A 25134-nucleotide genomic window follows, 5' to 3' on the forward strand; every position below is an offset into this window, starting at 1 on the left:
ATAATTCAGCACTGTAATTGAGCCCCCTGGCCTGTTGTGGTGGAAAAAAAATATACAAATTTTTTTTTGCCTTAAAATGAAAATATTGTAAAAAGGTACTTAAGGACGCAAATACAGATTTTTTACAAAATCATGCCCAAAAAATAAATATAAAAGTGTGGAAAACTATGGCAAAGGTATAGAAATCGCAGTTACGTATACTTACATTTGTGGATCAGACTTAGCGGAACCCAGGAGAGGGTCTGGATTGCCATTTATGCTTTCTCGTCTGAAACAAAATACATTAGGCTAATTAGATAATCATCTATATGATAATAATGTAACCAATGTGTAACTGTTGAAATACAGAGATTTATCAATGCAAAAGATATTCCCTTTAGTGATTAAATATGCTTTTCGGCCTCATTGACACTAATGCTAAAAATCGCAATTTTTCCCCCCTTTGCCCAAGAATATTTCAAACGAAATTTCGTAGATAAAAATAGTTAATTCAGTCGTTGAAGCGAAAATCTTTAAACTCATAATATAATTGATGAGAGAATTAAAATTTAATTCATAGCGTTAGTTAAAATTTCTAAATTTTCATACAACGGCATAGATATTTATTATCGTCGGTATACGGGTAAAAGAGGACCGTAGTATCAAAGTCGGACAATCACCATTTTTTTTAAACGGATTTTTTATTGGATAATTCATTTTATTTTATTAACATAAACGGAAAATCTGTCTTTTACAAAAAATTATAATATTAACATATTTGGCTTAATATTTTTTTAAAAACATAAATTTTGTTTTACCCAAGATTTATAAAAAGGTTAAACCTAAAAATTATTCAAGATTTGTAAAAATAATTAACCTAAAAATTATACAACATATTCATTAAAAAGTTTAAACAATTGAAGAATAAATGTAAAAAACAAAAACAAAAAAAAGGATGATAGAAAAACGACTTTCTTAACAAAAAACTAAAGATACCAAAAACGGCCATTTGGCGTAGAAATTTAAGTATTAAATATGTACCTAATATCAAAAACGGACACTTAATCACTATCTTTGTATCAAAACCGGGCATTCCATACATTATGGACCCCATAGTGAGAGATATTTTCAAGAGAGGAGTTGAGGACTGGATTTTTCTTAGTGGGAAAGATTTGAGTGGGAAACTCCTTGATGATTTTCCGAATGTTTGAGTTTACTGTTTACCATATTCATGTTAGCCATATATTTGTTTTTTTAAATTATTATTATTATTGTTGTGTTTCTGATCCTATATAATATTTGTGATGATATAATCATGTGTTTGTGTTGAATAATTGCTAGTTCCAACTCATAAAAAACATTTAGTCCCACGAGTTGGGACTTTCGTCTCAAACAATGTGTAATAAACTGCCTTTAAATTAATAAATAAAAAGTGTCATAACGGCGTTTTTTTGTCATCTTTTGACAGCTTAAAATTAACCGCCGAAGTGAGAGTCTCTGTCATTTGAGTTTAGAGAGTGTTACTATGTAATAAAAGTATAAAATAAAAATGTATAAGTATAAAATAAAATGATCTTTACCATAGTAAACGTCCTTTCAAAAACGGACACTTGCGGTTCCGTGGGTTTCAAAAACAGACGATTGCCAATGATATATATGCATACACTAGATGCAGCACTAAGCACCCGTCTTGTGTTCCATTCAACTTAAGTTCCGGAACTTAATTTGTAGTCAGTAAATGTGAAGTAGCGTAAAAAGGCGCGGCATACAGCTTTAAATTCACAGTAAAAATAAAAAAGTAAAACGTTTCTGAAATTAATGTATCAAACATTTTTGTGTACCATATAATATAATTATTTCTTCTATATACTTACTGTAAACTAATTTTTATAATTTGTTTTTAACATTAATTTGTTAATACCATTTTTTTATACGTATACATATATGTATATATAGCGGTAGTCAGATGGCAGAAGGGACCATCTGTATTTTTGGCTATGTTTAATTTTTTTAAAGTTTTAATTTATATTTCAGTAAATACACGCAGGAAAAAAAAATCAGCGTCATTTAGAATGGTAATTTATTATTTAAAATCAACACTAAAATATTTTAGTTTGTGGATTAAAGTCTTGAAGTTGAGACGTATTTCAGCTCTCATGAACATTTTTGAAAATTACAGATGGTCCCTTCTGCCATCTGACTACCGATATATATATTTGTTTAATTTTTTTACAAGTTATTTACAATTTGCTTTTTAATTCAATCACTTTTCTTATATCCATATTTTTTTCTTTTTTACATGTAAAGTTTCACTTTTTATTTTGCATAGCAGTATGCTTTTTATTGTTTCTACATGTAGACAAAAAAACGTTGTTTATTTTTTAAGTTATTACTTACAATGTTTTGTACTTACCTATATATTTTTTGTAAATTCCCTTTGGGCGTATTGTAAAATTATATAAATAAAATAAAAAATAAACTGGCATAGACAATTAAGTCTTTTTTACTCTACTACGCGTTTTGCACGGCAATGTTGACGCGACAAAGCTCTTTTTTCAGAAAATAATTTCAAACTATAGTTCTATACAGCATCTTCTCTATTTAATTACGCCATTGCATGTTTTGATTTTAAAACCGGACAGACATTTTTAAATTGTGAACACCCATTTATTTTATGAAAGTATAAAAGTAAAATATAACAAACACCACATTTTACACACATCACTCCATAAACCACACTCCTTATTCGCAACAATGGAGATACCAACACAAATGGAGTCACGTGTTAAACATATTCTCGTCACATTTTGTTGTCCTGTTCAGAAATAGTATTATATATTGTGTTGTGTACGTAATTGGTGCTTTGTTAGGTTTATGTTTTTTTGTAATAACATCATTGTATTATACCAACATGTGCACAACAGTAAATATAAATAAATATTTAACATTGGTTTCTTGTACATCCGAAACAGAAAATCATCTCTACTGAAAAATTATGAAAGTGGTTATAATCACACTTTGGCCCTTTTCACACATGCCACGCCAATCCACCCGGCGCGGTAATTTTACCGGGTGACCCTACAAAAGGTGACACGTTGTGTATGCGTTTGAAGGATGAACGCGGTAAAGTTACCGCGCGGGGTGGATTGGCGTGGCATGTGTGAAAAGGGCCTTTGATACCGAGGTCTTCAAAACCCTTTAAATGACAACATTTGAGAAAACAAGTTAACAAGTTATATGTAATTCGTTGAGCTTTACCAACTGATAGATTCTCTGTGCTTCAATTCTTCAATTTAGCTTCAAAGTTATCATGTATAAAAGTTTACTAAAAGTCCTTTAAAAGTGTATTTTGGTGTATTCCTAATTATTAATTCCATTTACCAGATATTTTTTCTGAACTATTGAAAAATTTAAAGGCATAGGGAAATATCACATACTACGAATACTGATAAAAATATATGAAATGTATTTGGAATAATTAATTGTATTTTCAAAATCAATATGAATACTGTGAAGAAATGTTTTCATTTGTAAATTTATATATATTTTTTAAAAATACGTCAGTAGAAAAACGCGACATTTTTGGCCTCGATAGTTGTGACGTTAAGAGTCGTGACAATGTTCTAAACAAATTTGAATGGCCAGGAACAAATAAACATGAATCGTGACGTATTAGAGGCGTGGCCAATGGAATGACCGTTTTTGCGAAAATTCAAAATTACAAATTTAAAAATATTTTTTATGCTACTAATAAGTAACAAAGAAAAAAAAAATATCGGACAGTATTTCATAGACCTTTATTACTTTGAAAATGTAAATAAAAAAACGTGATATTTCCCTATTAAGGTGGTTTCATGCGTACGTATCATGTCTAAAATATGCATAAGGAAGACCGGAAAATACTTTAGTTGAGTCAAACATTCAAATAGATTATTCTCAAAATAGGCAATAATGCATTTAGAGGATTGTAATATTATTTGATTTACCAGTGGCAAAAAAAGGTAAAAATCAAACCGCCTGAAACGGAGTTGAACGTTTTGAGTCACTCTCATTGTTACCCCGAAATGAACGTGAGTGATAATATTACGGAATGAAATGTTCAGCCATAATTCCCATTAGAGGACTACGCGAATTACAAAAACAATTTTAAGGTTTTAATCTGGTTTTATTGTTATTTTACGCTCGAAGCAAGTAAAGTGGATTAAAACAGTGTTTCATTCCGCGAGCCCATAGACGTCAGCGCGTAACGATTTCAATTGTTTGGTAGGCTAAATTGTTTTTTGTGTTCAATTCTGGAACTTTGGACTGGTTTCCAGTATCCACCCAAACTGCTCTGGGGGCCTACTGCAAATAATTTCAAATGAATAAAACTTTTCGTTATCGTTAAGTTTTTTAATTGTTTCCTTTCAGTGCTGCAGGACAGCGTTTATTTATTATATTTCGTTATGCGTCATTTTAGTTTCCCACTTCATTTAGAGACTTCGATGGGACGCATTTTTAAACAAAAAATAAGTATATATTTTTTTATATTTAAAACACTTACTTTGTGGTTGTTCATTATAATAAAATAAATAAAACAACTTTGTTTTTAACCACTATTTTTTTATTATTAATTATTTAATTCCCTACCATCAAACATTAAACCTGCTTTCTACACAATTAGTAATATAAGGAACATTGTTAAAAAATCACAAAGGCAAAGTCCATAAATATAATAAATCTGGGATATACCTATTAAATTGTGTTGATTGCGATTCAATCTACATTGGAAAAACTAAAAGAAACTTTAATATTAGAGTAAAAGAACACTTACGTTGCTTAAATAATAATATTTTTTCTAAATTTGCAAATCATTTGATAGAAAGTAATCATAGCTTCAATACAGACACTGGATTAAAAGTACTTCATGTTGAAAATAAAATATTAAAAACAGATAACTTGGAAATCTTAGAAATTAAAAAAGCGATTTATTTACGTGAAAGCTTGTCAGTACCGAGGTTTGTAAACAAGTATGGCCAAAGAACACTTCATTATAAAATTATTAAAATTTTTAATAAGATTCCTAGGATGATTTTAAAAGAAAATGTTGACAGAGCTTTTAAGAAAAAAATAATTAAATGGTTAATGTGTAACAAAGCTTTATATTGATTATAATTTAATGTCATCTATTTTAATTTTTATAAATAAATTTTGTGTGAAAATTAGGTATGCTTTTAGTTCTTAATAATGTTTATATTACTTTTTAAATTTATATAATTTCTCTAACGTTTCTCTTTGTAAAGGAAAAATAAGAAACCTGCTGACAAGCCGGTTTCGCGGTTTAGTGGGTTTCATTATTTTTCCTTTTATATTTTCTGTTCATGTTTTTACCTTCTTTAATAAAAAAATTATAAGAAAAAAATAATTAATAACCAAAAAAACAATATTTATTTTAGTCCTCTCCTGTCTAGCTTCGAAAATATTGATATCAAATTACCACCCTTTAAAGTAAAAAAAGACTTGATTTATTGGGTCCACGTGTAGTATTAAGTTAACATGATAAAAATAAAATAGGAATTAATTCATTAGTTACGTAAACCTTGACGAAGAAGCTTGTTTGCTATGAAACCGGTGGGTGGAAAAAAAATGAGTGGTTAAAAACAAAGTTATTTTATTAAAAAATAAGTACTTTGGAGGACTTATTGCTAAAAGCAATATAATCCAGCCAACCAAAAAACAGGCTGGTCAAAAAACAGTTGGACAAAAAATTTGTAATGAAATATATAAAATATTTATCAAGAGACTTTACATGAAAAACTTAATTAATTAAAATAAGAGCTGCGTTTTTATGGGGGGATAAGGCTTGCACATATTAACTAAATTAATAAAAGTACATTATGTTTTACATATTAAAATAATGTGGAATCAAGTAATGACTTTGGAAGGAGATAGAAAGAGGAACCAAGGAAAGAATAGGAATAAAATATATATTTTTAAAAAAAACAATAAATTGAACGGAGGTAAGGGTTCCAAGGATATACGAGTATAGTAATGTTTACACAAATACACATATAAAAATAAATTTATTAATTAAATAATATATACTTGTTTTACCATTCTTTCGTCGTCCATTCGTTCTACATGACCAAACCGTCTTAGAGACCTTTCTTAATTTTGTCAACTAACTTAATTTTGACTGAGATTTACACTTAATCTTAACTAATCTTAATTTAATCTTAATGAAATCAGCCTTGAAGATGGCACTACAATGCTGTCCGAAACGTCGGCAGTAAATAAAAATAATAACAGCAAAATAACACAAAAAACTACAATTTCACACCCACGCTCATTTAATTAAAACCGACAATGTAAGGAAACGTATGGAAATGTATGTGATAAACTCCGAAGCGATAACTTTTAAAATTAAAAAAATAAAGTAGCGTTGTTCAGTAATAGTGTGTGTAACAAGAGCCATATTCATAATATTTATGGTAAAAACTTGTTGGACAATCTCATTATCATCTTAATCATGTTTTATTTACAATTTATTATTTCCCTCGGAGAAGTTTCTGGAAGCTAATGACGCCATTCCGGGGAATGAGCGGGAATAAATTAGGCAAAACTAAAGAATAACGGGGCCGTTTTTTCGCCGAGGGTTTTCCTTCAAATTACCAAAAGGTCGTTAGTACCACACTAAAGTGGCCCATAAAGGCGGCCGGGGGCAATCAAATCGGCCGACACAAGTTTTAATGCGAACAGCTCAAATTGCCGCCCTAACAGAGTATACCATGATGAAGAGGTAGCCACGCTTACCTTTAGAACGCGTATCAGTATTTCTTCAGGTGGAAAAGGCAACATGTCCCAAGCAATTCAATTAAGAAGTTCAGTTTTAAAAAAATAAAAATATTTCCTAATAGACTATAAAACTAAGCCAATTTTTTTTTCATTTTAATGTATCGTATTATCAGTTGAGTATTTCTGAAATTACTCCGCGTGTGACGTCACAAGTTCTCTTCTGCTTCTTATCGGTCAGTTCTGCCGATTGCTCCGTTGACTTACCGTAAACCGAAAATCTTTACTAACTCTCTTATCATTGGTTGATTCATATGAACTAGCGACGTCGTTCAAAGTTGTTGTTTTTTATTAAAATATGTTTTAGTATTGTTTTCGTACATTTATTTATTTGACGGACTTATGCAGTCCATTCTAACGATGGTAAATACAATTTCTTATAATAAATACAGGCACTAATAAAATAAAATAGAAGCTAAGAAAAAAAAAATTACTACCTCAAGACAATATCTTGTCTCGAGTTTACAATACGACACAATCGGGACATTGCTGCATGCAAGCCATAGTTTGTGCTGTGTTGATCGAGGAACAGTACATTATTATTTACAAGATACTTTGCAAAACTGCAATTCAATGAGGGAAGTTCAGTCCGACGAGAAATTGGGTTCTATTTTTTTCTTGCGCGCGGTAAAAATTAGAGCATTGAATTGCACGGCAAAGTTTGTTGAAAATGTACAAAAAAATCATAAAATATATTTTCATAAAAGCGAATGACCAATCAGCAGAACTGACCGAGAAGAAGCGGAAGAGAACTTAAGACGTCACACGCGGAGTAATTTCAGAAAAAAAAGGCCGAAAAAAGGCGGCCTCTGTGGTGTAGCGGTTAAGACACTTGACTTAAGCACGGAAGGTTCCAGGTTCGATGCCCGGTGAGAATACAAAAAATAAATTTGACTTTTCTTAAGCCTGGGTGTTCTCTGTTGTAATCACCATTGTAATTGGGCCTCCTGGCCCGAAAATCGATACGATACATTTTTTTTTTTAAAAGTGGATTAGTCCTTAAACTATAGCTTGATTAAAATGACCGCTGTCAAACTAATGTCACTAGTGATGCTAAATTATTGATCACTGATCATGTACCGGTCCAATCGATTTTATCAGTTTTTTCATGCAAACATGAGACTCTGTTCTCAGTTTCCGAAAATTGATATAAAAACGCAAAAACAAGCTTATCATAGTGTGTTTAAGACAATTATTTACTAAAAAATAAGACATTAAATACTTTTTTCATGAATAACAACAAATGAATTATTTTTTATTCGATCGATTTAAGTTGATCAATTTGTCTCATCTCTTAACATTTTTGCAAAATAACGTAACCTTGTGAGAACGTCGTTAATAATTCAGTTTATTTTTGTTTTAAAGCCGATTTTATATAATTACGTTGATTTATATGTCAATCATTGTATTTAAAAAAATTAACATGTCAGATACGAATGATTCTTCGTGTGTCAGGATAAATCACTCCTTAGACGTTACTACAAAGTTATGTCATCACTTTTGCTGACAACTGTCATTCTATCTAATCAAGTTATAGTTCAATAGTCTATTAACAAATAATAATTTAATAATTTAAAAAAACTAATGAACTTCCTAGGTGCGCAAGTAATTTTACTGGACATTTTTAAGCAAGTTTTTAAAGTGATTCCAATTCGCTGTATTTTTTCAAAAGCTATAAAATCTGGCGCTCATTAATCCGGATAGTTAGTTTTACTGTAATAGAAATGTCAGTTTTTCAATGGGATGGTTTATTTTCGGCCCATTTCCGTAATGACGCTTAAGCTGCGTTCAGTTACCGCCGGGCGAGTTTAGGGGCGCTGCTTGAGCGGCGGTTAAGCTAAACACGCGATTAATATTCACGCGAACGCAACGCCCGGCGCGGGCGCGGGCGGCCAGTGATTGACGCCCGCAAGGCGAGAGGTCCCGCGGGTGCCGTGGACTGCGGATATATTATATGCCCAAATCTGGACCGACTATTCAAACGGTACGCGTACATTACCGTATATTACTCTAAGAACAAACCTCATCCGTCAGAAACGTAAATGACATCAAGCAACATCATAATAATGGATGGTATCTCAGTGTATGCATAATGTATACATAGAACGTCATCGGTTATTTAGTCTAACGAATTTTTAAAATATTTTATTTATAGGCAGGGAAAAAATAATTACATACAAGTAAATGGAGATTTTAATTAATCTAACAATTTACAAATACTCAAAAAGTGTTAAAAATATATTAATGAAATGCAAAGGAAAACAAAGGGAACAAATTAAATAAACACAGTAAAATATTTTTAAAATACAAAGAAAAATATTATGGAGTATATGAATTAAGTCATGTAAGAAAATTAAATGGAAAAAAACTAATTAAAACAATTTTGAATATTATAAAACACTGATACCTACTTTAAAAAAAAATTGGATAAATATTATGTCATGAAAAAAATTGTTTATGTAGGTATTATGTATTATGAAAAAACTAAAGTAAAATTTGGGCAAAAATATTCGATAAATATCCAAATATAATTGACTAAACCCATTTATCTACGAATTAAACTATACTAATTAAACAATATTTTTTTTGTAAGTTATAAAATAAATCATTTATAACTATATTTTAATATAGGTTATTTTATTTTTACATTTGAATTTCACCAAGAATTGTTAATAAGGAACTTAAATTTGGAAAGTGGAGTGGAATACTTCTAAATTGTTAACGGAAATAACAGTCTATTAACAAATAAAAAAAATAAAAAAACACCGAACTTCCTAATAATTTTCCGCCTGGGAATAAATTTATTGGACATGCTGAATTCGTCGAAATGATAATAAAACTTTTTGGAAGCCACCATATTTGTATATCCAACAGGACCCACGGTAAGAGTCACGGTAGAAGCTCATAGAGAATGGGAAAGAGACAAGACCACAGGATGTGTTCAGAAGATTGATAGGAATATCCTCAGCAGCCGCAGCAGCATAGACGGGAATTAACAATATTAAAAACAAATATTTTTCATAAAATTTACCATGACCTGACTGGGTAGTTCAGTGATCAGGACTCAAGTGCCGACGGATTGAGGGGGAAAAAAAGTTACCCACCTCGAAGGGAAAGATTCCCATCGCGATTGCTAAGCATCAAGAAGAGGATTTAAATAAAAAAAAATATCTGATCGAGACATTCCTTCAGATCAGTACTCAATGCTTATTTTTTATTGAAATCATTTTTAGGTACATAACTTCAGTGTGTAAATGTCAATAAATGTCAAATTGTTTCATAAATAGGGTCTAGTATTCCGATCGTCCAAGCACTTTGTAACTGCAGAATGTGTCCAACTCTTATTGGAAAAGTGTTTTTTTTTAATAGAAACAGTTAAAAGTCAATTTTTAAATAATGTAAATAGGTGCTGGTTTCATGCGCTCTGTAGCCGCAAAATGTACTGAAATCTAGCTCCTATCTGTTATTAAATTCTATCATAATTGAAAACGAGGAACTAGAATCCAAACTGTCTATGCGCTATTAATCTGCAAATTTACTATTATGCTCAATGTTTATTTTTGTAAATTTATTGGTAATTTTAAGTTGCTAGAATTTCACTCGTGCATGCACCTTGTAGCTGCAAGACGATTAGTAATATAGCTTAAATAGGTAAGTGTTATCAACTATCAAATATCCAAATTAGTAAATGGGGTCTAGAATTCCAACCGTACATGCGCTCAGTAGCTGCAAGACTTGTTGTAATCTAACTTCCATTTTTATAAATTCGTTTTAATTTAATTTTTTTAAATATCACTAAAACTCTAAACTTCATTGACAAATAAAAAATGTAAATAGGGGCTAGATTTCTTATTGTCCATGCGCTCTGTAGCTGCAATACGTGCTGTAATCTAGCTCCTAAATATCATAATTGGAGACGAGGAACTAGAATCCCAACCATCCATGCGCTTTGTAGCTGCAAGACGTGCTGGGATATTTATTTATTGTACAGCGCCCTCGAGGTGATTTTCACAAAAAACGGCGCTATTTAAATTATCCAAATATATCTAAATATAAGACGTGTTGAAATACTTATTGTACAGCGCCCCTGACGTGATTTTCACAAAAATGACACTTTATAAATTGTCCAAATATATATATACATATAAGACGTGTTGAAATACTTATTGTACAGCGCCCCTGACGTGGTTTTTACAAAAATGGCACTATATACATTGTCCATAATAATAATTTATTCGTAAAAAAGCAGTCTAATTTCGTTAAAATACAAATAAATAGCAGGTAAAAATGGTAAGACGCGAGAGATATAAATCATTTTACAGTCAGGGATTAAAGTATTTACAATGTTTGCCGACTACGGCAGTGCGTAGCTCTATTCAGACATTACTGCTCCCATAACTTTCGAACTCGAGTTTATGACCTCCCGACCGATCCGAATTTGTCTGTATAAACATTTTATGCGTATTCTGACGTACGAGCGTCGCCGTGAGCGGCGGCGTCGCGTCGTCCCGCGCCGCGGCGCACGGTCAAGGACGGACCGAGGCTTAAAACACACCTTCGCGGGATATGACCACACAGCTAGGCGACTTTATCCAGATACTAATAATCGAATAAAATATTTTGTAGAGTTGTTACAATTAAATTAAATCAAACAGTAATATTTGAATGCAATAATTATTATTTAGAGGCGAGGGGACCAGGCGCCTAAATTCTGCAATAGGCACAGCTCTGAGACCCGCAATCAAAATACCCATGTCATTATTTAGATGCCATTGACATATTATTAATACATAATGATGTTTTTGCTCGGAGACACTTTTCATATATAGCTCCAAGAGTGTTTAACGTCTTGGATGAACATATTAAGTTCTCCAAAACAACGTCCATATTTAAGATGAAGATCCATAATTGGATTTTTTAATTTATTTATTTTACTTTTTGAACATAATGTTATTTGTACATTGGCGGGCTTATTGCCAAATGGCAATTTCTTCCAACCAACCAATAAAATGAAAGTTTTATTTTTATAATGCAAGTTACAGAACATATTCAAAACAAAAAAAAGATTAAAAAGCTAAAGATATATAAAAATAGAAATAAACGTATTTTATAAAGTTTATATTTGAAGCACTAACTTTGTGGTTATTCATTATAATTAATGAAACCGGTCGGTGAAAAATAAAAATTAGAGGTTAAAAACAAAGTTGTTTTATTTATTTTATTATAAACGTATTTGTTTATAAATTAAATTACCTTAAATCAAAATTATTACTCAATGGGAAAATGGAAAAAAGAGGAAAGAGGAAAAAGGAAAGGAGAAGAGATTAAGGAAGAGACAGGAGATGTTTCTTCAGACGTGATTTAAACAGAGATAATGTAGTAACATCTTTGATGGTGGATAGGAGATGATTCCTCAGTCGAGCCGCATAGACAATATATGAGTTAGAGAAGAAAGAGGAATTGTGGATGGGTATTAAGAGAGTGCCTTGAGAATTAAAACGAAGAGGTAAACCATGAACTGATAAGCGTTGAAATTTTTCACGCAGGTATATAGGAGCGTTAGGATTATGAAGTTCATGGAACAGAAGTGAGAGGGAGTGATAGTCTAGATTTTATCGAGGGGTAGAGACCACTGTATGAGATTTCTTCGGGAATAAATATATAATATCGATGCTGTCTTCATTATTATCCATATACGTACATATATATGTATATCATCTTTGAATAAACTTAATAGTGATGCATAATTATTTGTAAATATATAAATAACTTTATTATTATGTTTATTAAATTACATATTCTACCATATATGTAGATGTGTTACAATTATTACTTTATTGTATTATTTTGTATTTATTTTTACTATCAATAAATTACCGAATTGAATTATAATATTACTATAAATTATTAATAACATATTGCCATGTATTATTATAAAACTTTTCTGCATTCCATTTTTCGACAAGTATAAATTTTTATTATTTATATTTTTTTATTATTATTTTGTATATTATTTTGATTGTTTTGTATATTTTTTAAATATGTTAATACATGTTTTAGATTTATATATAGAAGAGTCCCGACTTAAAAAGTTTTTAATTATTGCTATTTTTACTGTAAATGATGACAGTTTTTCTAATACTATGTATGCATACGATATTTTAGTTTGATTAAAATCGTAAGTAATATATTAACAGAAGGCTTTTTAGGATCCATACTAAAAAACTCAATTGATAGTTAGCGGTATTGGAATATCACCGACGATATACACGATTTTTCAAAAACAGACCGCAAAACTTCAGAGGAACATTCCTCGCAGTAAGCTTTAAAAAAAAACGTTTTTTTCCAAAAAGTAATTTTAAAAAAAGTGATCTCAAAATGGAGTAAATCTTTAATTTTTTGAACTAGCATCCCTTCCGCAAACCCTTACCCTTCCTTAACAACAAAAAAATTGAGACGAAAATGTATTTGACTAACGAAGCGATACGGACCAGACGCGGACAAGTAAAGCGGCTGGGTAGGAAAAGGGTGGGGGTTTGTGGAGGGACTGCTTGTCAGAGAAATGAAAGATTTACTACATTTTAAGATGTTTTTTTTTTAAATGACTTTTTGGAAAAAAAATATTAGTATTTTTTTTAAGCTTACCATGAGGAATGAAAAACCGTGTTTAATGTAAGCAGAATGTCAATAACACACAGTCTGTGAAATGGCAATAAAAACCGCATTCCGAAATGCGATATACGCAGTTTTTTAGGCCAAAACTTCAGAAGTTCACATCCTAATGAATTTTTTGGAAAACTGTATTTAAAAAATAAAAAAAAGGATTTAAAACGTATTTGATCGACGAAACGATACGCATTGGATTCGAAAAGCGGTTAGATAGGGGAGGGGTAGGGGTTTGTGGAAGGGATACTAGACCAAGACAGAGGATTTTCTCATTACAATTAATAATTATTTTCATTGAAAAAATTGGGATTTTGAAAAAAATAACGGAATTTTTAAAAATGTTTTCCATGCGGAATGTTTCACTGATGTTTCGCAGTCTGGCCACAAAACACCGTGCATGTATTTATTTATGTATGGCAACCTCGTGGTGTAATGGTTGCCTACCACGCAAAAAGTCTCGGGGTCGATTCCGAACAAGGTTGATTCGAAATATTTATTCAAAAGGGTGTTTTCACACTAGAATATTTCATAGTCCCTAGACCGGTATCTCAAGCGTGAGACTGATCATCTCACCTTCACGTAGCAAAAATGATCTAGATACGCTGCGATTGGTGTATTAATGCAGCGAACGTTCAGGACCGGAAAAGGAATGACGATGATGTATTTATTTTGACAACAGACAGATAAAAAACAGAATTGAGTGACGAATGGATACTTTCTTAGACGTAGTAGTTTTCTATCGGCGACTCCCCGCCCGTAACGTTCCCCTACCCTCCACCCTCCCCTAACGAAGCCTTTTATGAGTCCCATTACGCCGAATTACGCCGCTAGGCCGCGTCATGTTTTACTTACCCGGGTCACCTTAAGGATCAAATAACAGCGCCGAAAAACAAACCTATTTCGCTATTTATTTATTGATTTATTTTGACATCTACGAAAACAAAATATCGGGTACCCGAATGGCCCTTCGGCCTTTTCATCCGATAATTTGATCTCACATCAACCGTTGCAATTACAAAGTAAAACAAAGAAAACAGTTACGTTTCGTGAGCGATTTCTGTTAATGGTTTAAGCGTAAGTTATAGTAAATATTTTTTGTGTATTTATGCAACTGGTAGACACGAAATATCAGGAAGTAAACAATATGTTTTAACCCTACACTGCCTGATGTAGACGATCTGCTACATACCGATAATGGGAGTATATAAGTTATTTTGATTTTTTACTACTATGCGATTAGTGCATTGTATTGTACGCAATCCTTATTTTATTGCGAAAATCGCCACCAGGGTAAAATTGCTCGATAAATTTTGATACAAAAAGTTAGTGCATGTGTTCTGTCAAAAGCGTAATTTAGTTAATGTTCAAATGGTGTTTTTTTGCATTATTTTTGAATTTATTATTTATTTACTTTATTTATTTATTTCACAGTTTTAAAATGTACAGAGGTTCTTTGTTTCGGGTTTCGACTAGCAAGAAAATTCCTGTTATTGGGCAGGATTTCTTTTTTAATGAAATGATGCTTAAAAATGCAAGTTATAATAATAATATCAAAGAATGAAAATAAATATAAATTAGAAAACATACCGATGATAGTAAAAATTGAAGCATAAATATAAATTAGAAAATAAACCATTTATAATTAAAATAATAAACGTAAACATACTAATAATTTAAGACAATTAAAACAATAAACAAACAAATCTCTTCCGCAACTATCATTATTTGATAAAAATGTGTTCATAGAAAACGTTTATTCCTATTTTCCTCGTGTTCTTGTATTTTTTAACATATTGTCTACATAACCACCTAAAATATTGAAAAAAATATTTTTTTTAAATAAATCATAGTATTCTTCATCCGCCTGGACACAAAAAACTTAGAAAACGAGTAATTTATTATTATTATTATTTTCGTGTAGCCAACCTGATCAATCGAAAGTATTCTCCGTTCAAGAATCTGCAAATTAATCAATAGGCCAGCTATAATGATAGGTTTTCAGCTTCAAAGTAAAGAATCGAGATTGGCCACTTCATTTGAGCGCCTTTGAAAATACGACCTCAATTTTTTGCACCCCCGCCCTATTGCAAAAGCTTCATGTTACAACTTCTTCAATACTTAAGCTAGGGTTTCCTAGGACAGCGGTGTCCGCATCTTAACGGCCGTAGTGAACGGTGATGCGGTGGACAGCCGTCATAATGTCGACTAGAGAGTGGTTTCCTAGGGAAACGGTGTTAAATGGTGTTGATAACACCGTTTTCCTAGGAAACCACACTCTAGTCACCGTTACGACAGCTGTCCACCGCATCACCGTTCACTACAGCCGTTAAAATACGGGCACCGCTGTCCTAGGAAACCCTAGCTTAAGAATTAGCATACTGACCTCACTTTAATTTTCTTTTGGAATATTCCACGACTGAGTCATACTTCGAAACGCCCAACGAGTGTTGTCTGCGTTTTTAAAAGTGTTAACACTGTATGAAAAATATTTTAAAACTCGTTATTTGCCTTCATATATGTAGTACGTGTTGTATGCGCGGTTAATTAGAGGCATTTAACTTTATGTAAGAGTGGAAAATTGCGATGTTACCTACTTGAGATACTTGAATTTCTTAAATGGTTTAAAATGAGTCAACGTTGAATTGCAAGTTGAATTTCTTGTTTTCTAACTCTGAATGAGATAATATATGAACTCGTATATTGTAGAAGGGAAGCCAACATTTGAGTGGCGAAAATAATTTTTAATAACAATTTGGTCAAGAAAACCAAAAACGTTCAAATGAATATTTCAACTAAAAAAAACAATTATATTAGCATTTTTTTCAAATTTATATTAAAAGTATAAAGACAGTTATAGGAGTGGCGATCGGTGAGTTTTTAGATTGGTAAGCTGCGAAAATTCAGATAAAATGTCCATAGCGGTAGCATGGCACATAAAACAAAGGGCTTTTTTTATAATTGATAAATAATCCATAAAAAATGGGCTAGCGGCTAATATTTTTGGTTAAAATATTTTATAATTTAACACAAACGTTTGATTAACAAAAAAATGCTTTAAAAAAACGTAATTGCAAAAAAACCGGAACCCGCGAGGACTCGAAACTAGAAAGTAAACGATTCATCCGCAAGGCTACTTCATGTACTAACCCGGTCGTCAAAAAAACTATTTATATAATTGTATTATTCATTAGCGTACCGATACATCTTTTCTTACTTGCGATTTTCTTAGTTACAATAAACTTGTCTTGAAATAAAACACAATTTCTTAGTGAATAGTGATAAAAGCAAAATTATTTAAAAGTGTTCCTCATCGAGTACGATAGTTCACTGAAAAAATATAAATAATTGTATTTTAGAATCATTCTTTCATCGATTTTAATATTCACGAAACGGTGTACGTTATACTTTTTTCAATTCTTTATTTGTATTTACTTAAAACACTATTCACTATTAATTCACTAGTAACGTTTTTATAATAACTCAAACATTTAAAGTTTAAATAGGTACTGAAGAATAACCTACAATTGAACTGTCATCGTTTACATAAAAACATGTTATAATTCATGTATATTTTACTTTTGTTTTCCAAAACCCACCAAAGGATTCTTACTGATACGCAGATATTAAGGATTAAAATTAAAATTAGAAATATTATTTGTTTTACAACAAAATCTATTTTAAACCACCGAATAGGACTTACCGAGTATTATTCTAATCTAACCTTGTTAAGACATAATGTATTCGTTATCTCTTTCTCACATATAGCCGGTACGTATACTGCCACCTCCCTTGCACGGTCTTAAGTCAAACAGTTTTATTTAAAGAATAATAGCACTTATCTTCAAGTATTGAAATACTAAATTGCATTTGGGAAAGCTGCAAGATTTAACTGTAATCGTAAGTGTATTTTTTTAACTTAAATCTAAAATTTGGGGTTTTAAGACGTAATAAGATTCATGTTTTATCTTTGGCCGCACAAGCTCCAGTAGTAAACATTTCGGCCCATAGAGGCGGACTGGCTCGCTGTATGGAATATGATATAAATTTACTAACCCAAGAAATGCAAACGATGGCTTGTGATGTATTTTTTCCTAATAAAAATGTAACATAAAACATTACCTTCAAAAAATGTTCATGTCAAAATAATATGGTAAGCTGCAAATAATAGTTAATTAGGAGAATCCGTCCCCGGCTTATAGTGACGCAACCAGGGGTGCTATTCTGAATCTTCTCGCGGGGGTGGAGAATGGTTTGTTTGTGAATTTTTATTTTTTGCATGCGACTACACTTTGCTTCATGGCCACACTGATGATTTAACGCCAAATGATGTAAAATAAGCAGTTCAATGATTGACATTTATAGTCCGACATAATAAAGCTGTTTAAAAAGCGGAAACAAACTAATACGGTTCGGCCAATTCAACCTTATTATGTGTTTAAGGTCGCAATAATGTTCTAAATTAAAATCGTCATGTTTAGTTTAACGCATTCGTAATTATTTGACGTTAATTCATCAGTGTGGCCTTATTGCAGTAAAGTGTATTCGCATGCAAAAAAAAAATATCCTCAAATTTCTTTATTATTTATTTATTTAAAACATCAAATACAAAGAATAAGTACTTTGGCGGACTTATTGCTAAAATAAATATCTTCCAGCCAACCCTTTCTTTCTTCTCTAACCCCGCGAGAAAATTTGAAATAGCACCCCAGGAACGACTTGCCCCAACTTCTTTCAATCGAAATCTTTCACAATTCATTGGTTGATTCATATGAACTAGTGACGTCGTTCAAAGTAGTTTGATTTTAATAGAATATTTTTATTTATTTATTTAATCCAATATAAAATACAAATACATAGTTTACAAATGAAAATGTCTGTACAAATTTAATATAACTTTATTTTTATTTATGGATATAGCCACTTCACTACAGGCACGTTCAGGAGTGTCAGTGTATTACTTATTTTAAACATGATTGTACATACTTTCACATCAATTGTTGTGTAAAAGTTCAAAAGAAAACAAAAAAAATGAAACATAACTACATCAATAAAACGAGAAAGGACTTTCAATTATTTTCAATACTTTATAGATGTATATTTTTCCCATACATTTTCAAGAAACTACGCCGTACAATTTAATGCTCTAATTTTTACAGCGCGTAGGAAAACATTTTTTATATCCAATTTTCCGCGAGGCTTAAGTTAATTTATATATTTATTTGATTCCCGTGGCTTAAGACGATATGGAGTCAAAGAGCGGTTTGATGAATAGGTATTTGAATATAGTTAAATTAAAATTAACTCCATCAAGGTGGGTCGCTTGAGGTGGGCTGGCCATATAATTAGAATGGACGACGAAAACCACATAAACGTCTAACTCTGTGCCACAAGGACGACGAAGACCAGAAAGGCCCAAAATGCGATGGATGGACTCCATCGGTGCGGATACGACAACGCTGGAAGTGAAGAACTAGAGAGTTAGGGCAGCAGACTGGCAAGAGTGGAAGAGACTCCTGGATTCAGCCAAGGCCCACTAAGGGCTGTCGAGTTTATGATGAGGATGTTCTGAAATATTTCATCGTTCCTAGACTGGCAGCTAAAATCTATGACTGATCACCTTACCGTCATGAGACCGATGATCGAACTAAGCTTCAATAGGTTTACCAGTGTGGTGCCCTATGCACCACTGGGTGCGGAAAGGTGGGATGATGATTGTGATATAAGTATATCTGAAATATATCTTCTCTTTAAGACCGTCGAAATAAATCCGACCTTCAAGTTCTATTTAAAATTCTCAACTCACTCTGATGCGTCTGAACTGCTGAGCTCGATAAAATTAAATATCCCAACTAGAAACCTCAGACAAAACTTACTCTTTCATACTGATAACCATAGAACTAACTATGGTTTTTATTCCCCAATGCCCAGAATTCTTAGGTCTGCCAACAAACATACCAGTCTTGATTTCTCTGATAACAAGTTGTCTTCTTTCAAACGATCACTGAATCAAATTCAATTATAAACACCCCTCTCCCGCTTCCATTCTTACAAAGTCTACTATATACCATCGAGTCTTTCTACTTTTTTTACAATATTTTTTTATGTATAAATATGTCCTTAAAAATGCCCATTGGGCGTATATATAAATAAATAAATATTATGTTCTATATGTTGTGTATTCTCATGTGTCCCCAGTGAGGACACATTATATTTAATGTTTCAATTTTAATAATATGTAAAAATTCATGATTAAATTAAATCTAAAATGGATCCAATACGCGTTATACTGATGCATAAACGTAATATTATATTATATAGCGAAACACGACTATGATACGATCTCTCAGCACAATATTAAAGTTTCCGACAAACACGATTCCTAGCTTATTCTTAATGGGATTTTCACAACGTTACCCCAGAGTGCGCCATCCCTAAATTCGCTACCCTTTATCCGGCGAAGGATTAGAAAAAAAAACAAAATACAAAGGTAGGTACCTACTACACTAACTGGAATTATTTTTAGAGCGGTAGTTCACTCAAAAAATAGTTTAGCACAAAAAACTATTAAGAATAATTTGATATAATGAGGAAGAAAAAGTTTTTTATTTGTTGACAGACTATCAAACTAAGTCAATTTTTTTTTTATTAAATATTTTTATGTATTGGATTATCTGCGCTTCGATTTTTTTTAAAGTTTTGTAACTACACCGCCCGTGACGTCACAATATCACGTCGGTGAGTTCTGCTGATTGATGAATTCGCTTGCCGGAAACCGGAAATCTATCACAACACTATCATTTGTTGATCCGGCATTCCGCGAACCAGACTAATTCGAGCGTTCATCTGCGAACTGGCAAGTGGCACGATCATGCTTTAAAACAATAAAAACCATTTGTACCCGTTGACGTCATGAGAGAGTTGTCGGCAAGAAAGCTAAAACTTGATGATTTCTGTTCTGTGTTTCAGGCGGAAATACATATTTGCAATCAGAGCTTTAGTTTATGTCCTAAAGAAACCACCAAACAGATGGAATCAAATAACGATTTTGACTGATTGTAAATCAAGGGTGCAAGCAATAGCTGATCAAAATTCGGTCAACCCAATCGTTATGGACATTCATACTGATATACTACTACTACTACTACTACCATCACGCCATTTAGGCAGAGAGAATAGACCGCCACACACGCCTATCCTGGCATACATTCCTAGCTTCTTCCACATTCATACATCTTGTCATACATGCCCTTCGGTTCTGTCTGCTTTTGACATGACCAGACTTAAGATTTTGGTTTATCTGATCATGCCACGTCTCCCTTGGTCGTCCTCGTCTCACGTTGCCGTTCATTTTCGCCATATATACTTGTTTTACCATTCTTTCGTCGTCCATTCGTTCTATATCACCAAACCATTTCAGAGACCCTTTCTTAATCTTATCAATAAAACTTGACTCAGATTTACACTCTGACCTGATTTTATCATTCGTAACCCTGTCATACATTGATTTCCCACACATTCGTCTAAGATATCGCATTTTAAGCACGTTCACTCGGCTTTCATCCTTCCTCTATCAGTTCCATGTTTCACTTCCATACATAAGTGTTGGGACTAAAACTCCGTTGTGCACTGCCAGTTTAGCTTCGATTGACATATTTTTATTATAAATTACTGTGCTTACTGCTCCGTTCATTTTGTTGCCCGCATTCATTCTTCTTTCAACATCTTTTTCTACTCTTCCATCTCTTGAAAACATGCTTCCCAGATACACAGTCTTCTACTTGTTCGAGACACTCGTTGTTTACAATTATTATGCAGTCAGTAACCTCACTATCCCTTTCCAATGCCATCACTTTTGACTTTCGTTCATCGCCAAATCGCTCTCCAGGCATATATCATACATTCTAGAGACTATTTGCTGCAAATCATCCTTGCTGCTTGCTAACAGAACTGCATCATCAGCATTCATACTGATATACATAGACTAATATTAAGTTCACAGAATGTGTATATCGGATGGATAAGACAACACTGCGGAATCCAAGCCAACGAAAAAAGCAGATGAAATGGCTCGCGAAGCCACTCTCAAGAAACCAGTTATTAATTGTGCAAAAAAGAAAATAAGAAGCAGAACTCTCACGCTCTGGAACGAACGGTATTTAAGTGAAACTACTGGACTGGTAACTAAAATATTTTTCCCAACAATTGATCATGCCTTTGATTTCGGAAAAACGCAGCAAGTTGGCTACGAACTGATGGAAATCCTCACTGGTCCAGGTGGTTTTATGAGATATCTTCACCGCTTTAGGCTTTGAGAAATCAATAGCTGTCCATATGATGACGGGACACCCCAAGATGTCCCTCATTTTTAGATGCGCTGTCCCTTATTTAGCTAAGAGCGAATGCAGCAAGAGGCGCGACGTAGAAGTCTGAATGAGGACCTGGGAGATATCGCAACCGTAATAAGCCATAAGGACTTATGACATGAGGCTATATCATATATTGTAAAAATAGTAAAGGTAATTGTCACAAAATGCCGAACACCGGACGGAAGGTCTGTTGATGTCTGTCAATAGTCCGGTTTCTCCTGAATGAGTTTTTAAAAGCAAAGCCTTCTTAAAGCAAATGCGGAGAAGTTCCTTTACAAGCCCGCAGCCTATTCCGCCAGATCCTCACACAATAGTTAGAGCAGTTAGAAAGAACATACTTTTTGCAGTATTTAATTTAAACTTTTACTTTTAATTTTAATTTTTAATTTCAACTCTTAATTTATACTTATTCATATGTACATCTACTACCTGCATGTAATTAATTATTGTGGTTGTGAATTTTTACAAAGAAATATAAATGTTCAGGAAGCAGACAGAGAGGGAGGAAAGTAGAGTTGGAGCTGTACAATGTCTTCTCCTTTTTATGTAATTTTTATTTAATATTCATATTTTTACTTTTTTAGAATTGAATTATTTTTCCCCTCTCCTCCTGCATTCATAATAAATTAGTGTGAAATCTGTAATTGGTCTTACTTTTTAAAATGTTCTTTTGTACCTTTTTATTATTTCCTTAATAAATAAATAAATATAAACCTTGTACATACTAAGCAAGGCAAAAATAAGCAACTCCCATTAAAAAAAAAGAAAACATCAAAAACAAAGAGAAAACCTCATTTAAAAATAACCTAAAAAAAATAATTATCATTAATTTCACAAAATGATCAAGTCAAATAATTTTATTTCTGGAGATTGTTTTTTTATTTTTTTTCTTATTTATTTATTTTTGAAATCAACACAGTCGGTAATAAAAAATACATAAAGAATAACAACAGATAACAAGACCAATTATGGGTTTCATATAGGAACAAAAAAAAAACAAAACGTACATTTCGCTAGGGGGAAAGGAAGTGCGATGGGAAAATTGGGAAGGAAGAGAAGAAGAATAAATAGTAATTTTTGTGATTAATCGATACTTGGAAGTGTAGTTTTCATGTTTTTTTTAGTTTAATGTTCGATAGTAAGGATTTGACAAATTTCATCATTGAATTTCTTGAAAATAAAAAAAAACTCGATTTGTACCATAGAAATTTAGAGAGGAACCAATCCTCAAAGTCCTTAGAGGTTTCGGGTTATAAGTTATAAGTCAGGAGCTATTTGATGAGCACTTTATTTTTACATAATTATTTACTAAAATAATACTAAGTAAATGTTCTAATTTCAATGCCTTATGCACCATTTGTTGTGGATGAAAGAAATAAGGAGAAGGTTAATGGATTCAGCGGAAACAAACAAAATAAGATTTAAACAATGAATCATTTTTACGACTATATTTTAAATAAGCTTCTTAATATTTGGCTTAGAGCCATGTAAAAATGGAGACTTTGAGGCATTCAATGTGGCCTTAGCTCTGAGCGCGTACAGTATCAAAGTCTATACAGTAAAATATAGTAAAATACAATGACAAACGGCCCGATCAAAAGTAAATTAGAGTGTACAGAAAGCCATTCTTAAAGATTTACAGTTTCATCGCCTGACAAGAGCGATATTCACTAGTCTCTACTAAGTGGGTGGAACTTTTATTTCAGCGGAGCTCAATACATGGACTCATTCGTGAATGCCACAAGTATTAATAAATATATATATTGTATGCATTCAGGAACTCGCAAAGACTTTCTTTCGAACTAATGAAGTTTAGCCGAAATCGAGGGAGGGTTTTCACAAGAGGCCTTACAGGGCGCTGTAGATAAAAAAAAAACACCTTGCTAGAATTAACCTTTCTGAAACTTCTAGGTATAGGTTCTGCACTCGAATAGTTCAGAAACCGCATACGAGCATCAAACAGAAGGCGACTAAACTACTCAAAAGTGAGTAGTTTTACGTTTTGACCCATTAGTGTCTTTGTAGACGTCGCTCGGTACGCAACTCCTTATTTAAATTCAACTGTGCCGTGTTGTGTCCTTTTAAAGTGTAGAAATAATGCTAGGATCTTAAAGAAACAGGGTGCAATAACATTTCATGTGTTAATTAGCAAATGAATGTGTATGTAATAAATGCATTAGTCGGCCTCGTAGTGCACTAGTTGGAGAATTCGCCTGCCACGCAAGAGGTCTGGGGTTCGATTCCCGACATGGTTGACATTATAAATATTAATAAAAAACGTGTTTTTGCATTCGAATATTTCATAGCACCTGAAGCGTAAGATTGATAATTTTTCTTCATAAAACCAAAATTATTATTACACGCCAGGGTTGACATACCAATGCAGTGCCCTATGCGCCATTAAGTGCGGAAACGGAATAATAATAATCAGAGCGCGTGTATGAGAAATGATCGAAAAATCAAAGAAGATAAGATATAAGACTATATGGATATAAATTTAGCGGTGTGGCGTTTTTTCCTTATTATCAAAGGCGTGATGAAAAGTTGTTTTTTATTAACTTTTATATTTAACAATTGCGGTTGAAGCCACCTGTCGTGCGTAGCTGTGTATTAGTATCTGCCTGTGTGAGTTAGTGAGCCGACGGCGGTGCCGGTGCTGGGGAGATCGATAGGCGGGCGCCGAGACGCCTACCCCTCCCATCTGCCTACCCACCCCCGTACTCAGTACAAGAGGCGCTCACGGCATACACACATGTGACTATGTGAAGTCTAAGCCAGGTAAAAAGTTAAATAATATAGCGGGACAGATTAAAGAGACGCTAAACTCTACTTTGTAAATGTTTACAGACATGATTAGTAATAAAATGGTAAATTTATTTATTTATTAACAAACATTGTCCATGTATACAATTTATAGGGCTTAAATATTACAATAAAATAATACTTTAAAACATAAAAAAAGGAAAGAAGCATTGACAAACATAAGAAACATCAAGACAAGATCTGAACTATTTATTTAGTGCTCGTTTAAATCGTTGTAAACTTAAACCAAAAAAGTCCAGAACTTGTCTTGAGTTAACAATACGACAAAGACGGGTCATTGGGAAATTAAGGCCATAGTTTATTCTACGTTGATCGATGAACAGTACTTCATTGTTTCTCAACCTACGAATCAAAATATTGAATTTTACTTGTCCCAGTAATGATGGAACATCGATTATAACATTTAGTATGCCGATCATATATATGGAATCAATATTAGTTCTACGTTTTTGTAGATTTGAAATATTTA

The 25134-nt window shown here is 32.5% G+C and overlaps 1 protein-coding gene across 2 annotated transcripts in view; it reads right to left on the reverse strand.

Moving 5' to 3' along the window:
* LOC148282313 (protein Fe65 homolog) overlaps positions 1–25134 on the reverse strand; it is a 311928-nt gene that overhangs the window by 23515 nt on the left and 263279 nt on the right. For both annotated transcript variants that reach the window (XM_088225234.1, XM_088225236.1), the window contains exon 4: positions 206–268. In XM_088225234.1, the coding sequence (XP_088081360.1) occupies positions 206–268 (63 nt within the window). The remainder of the gene's footprint in view (positions 1–205; positions 269–25134) is intronic.

Source organism: Micrasema longulum, unplaced genomic scaffold, assembly GCF_059751315.1.
Source record: "Micrasema longulum isolate JH-2025_06_02 unplaced genomic scaffold, ASM5975131v1 h1tg000340l, whole genome shotgun sequence".
Taxonomy (NCBI): Eukaryota; Metazoa; Arthropoda; class Insecta; order Trichoptera; family Brachycentridae; genus Micrasema; species Micrasema longulum.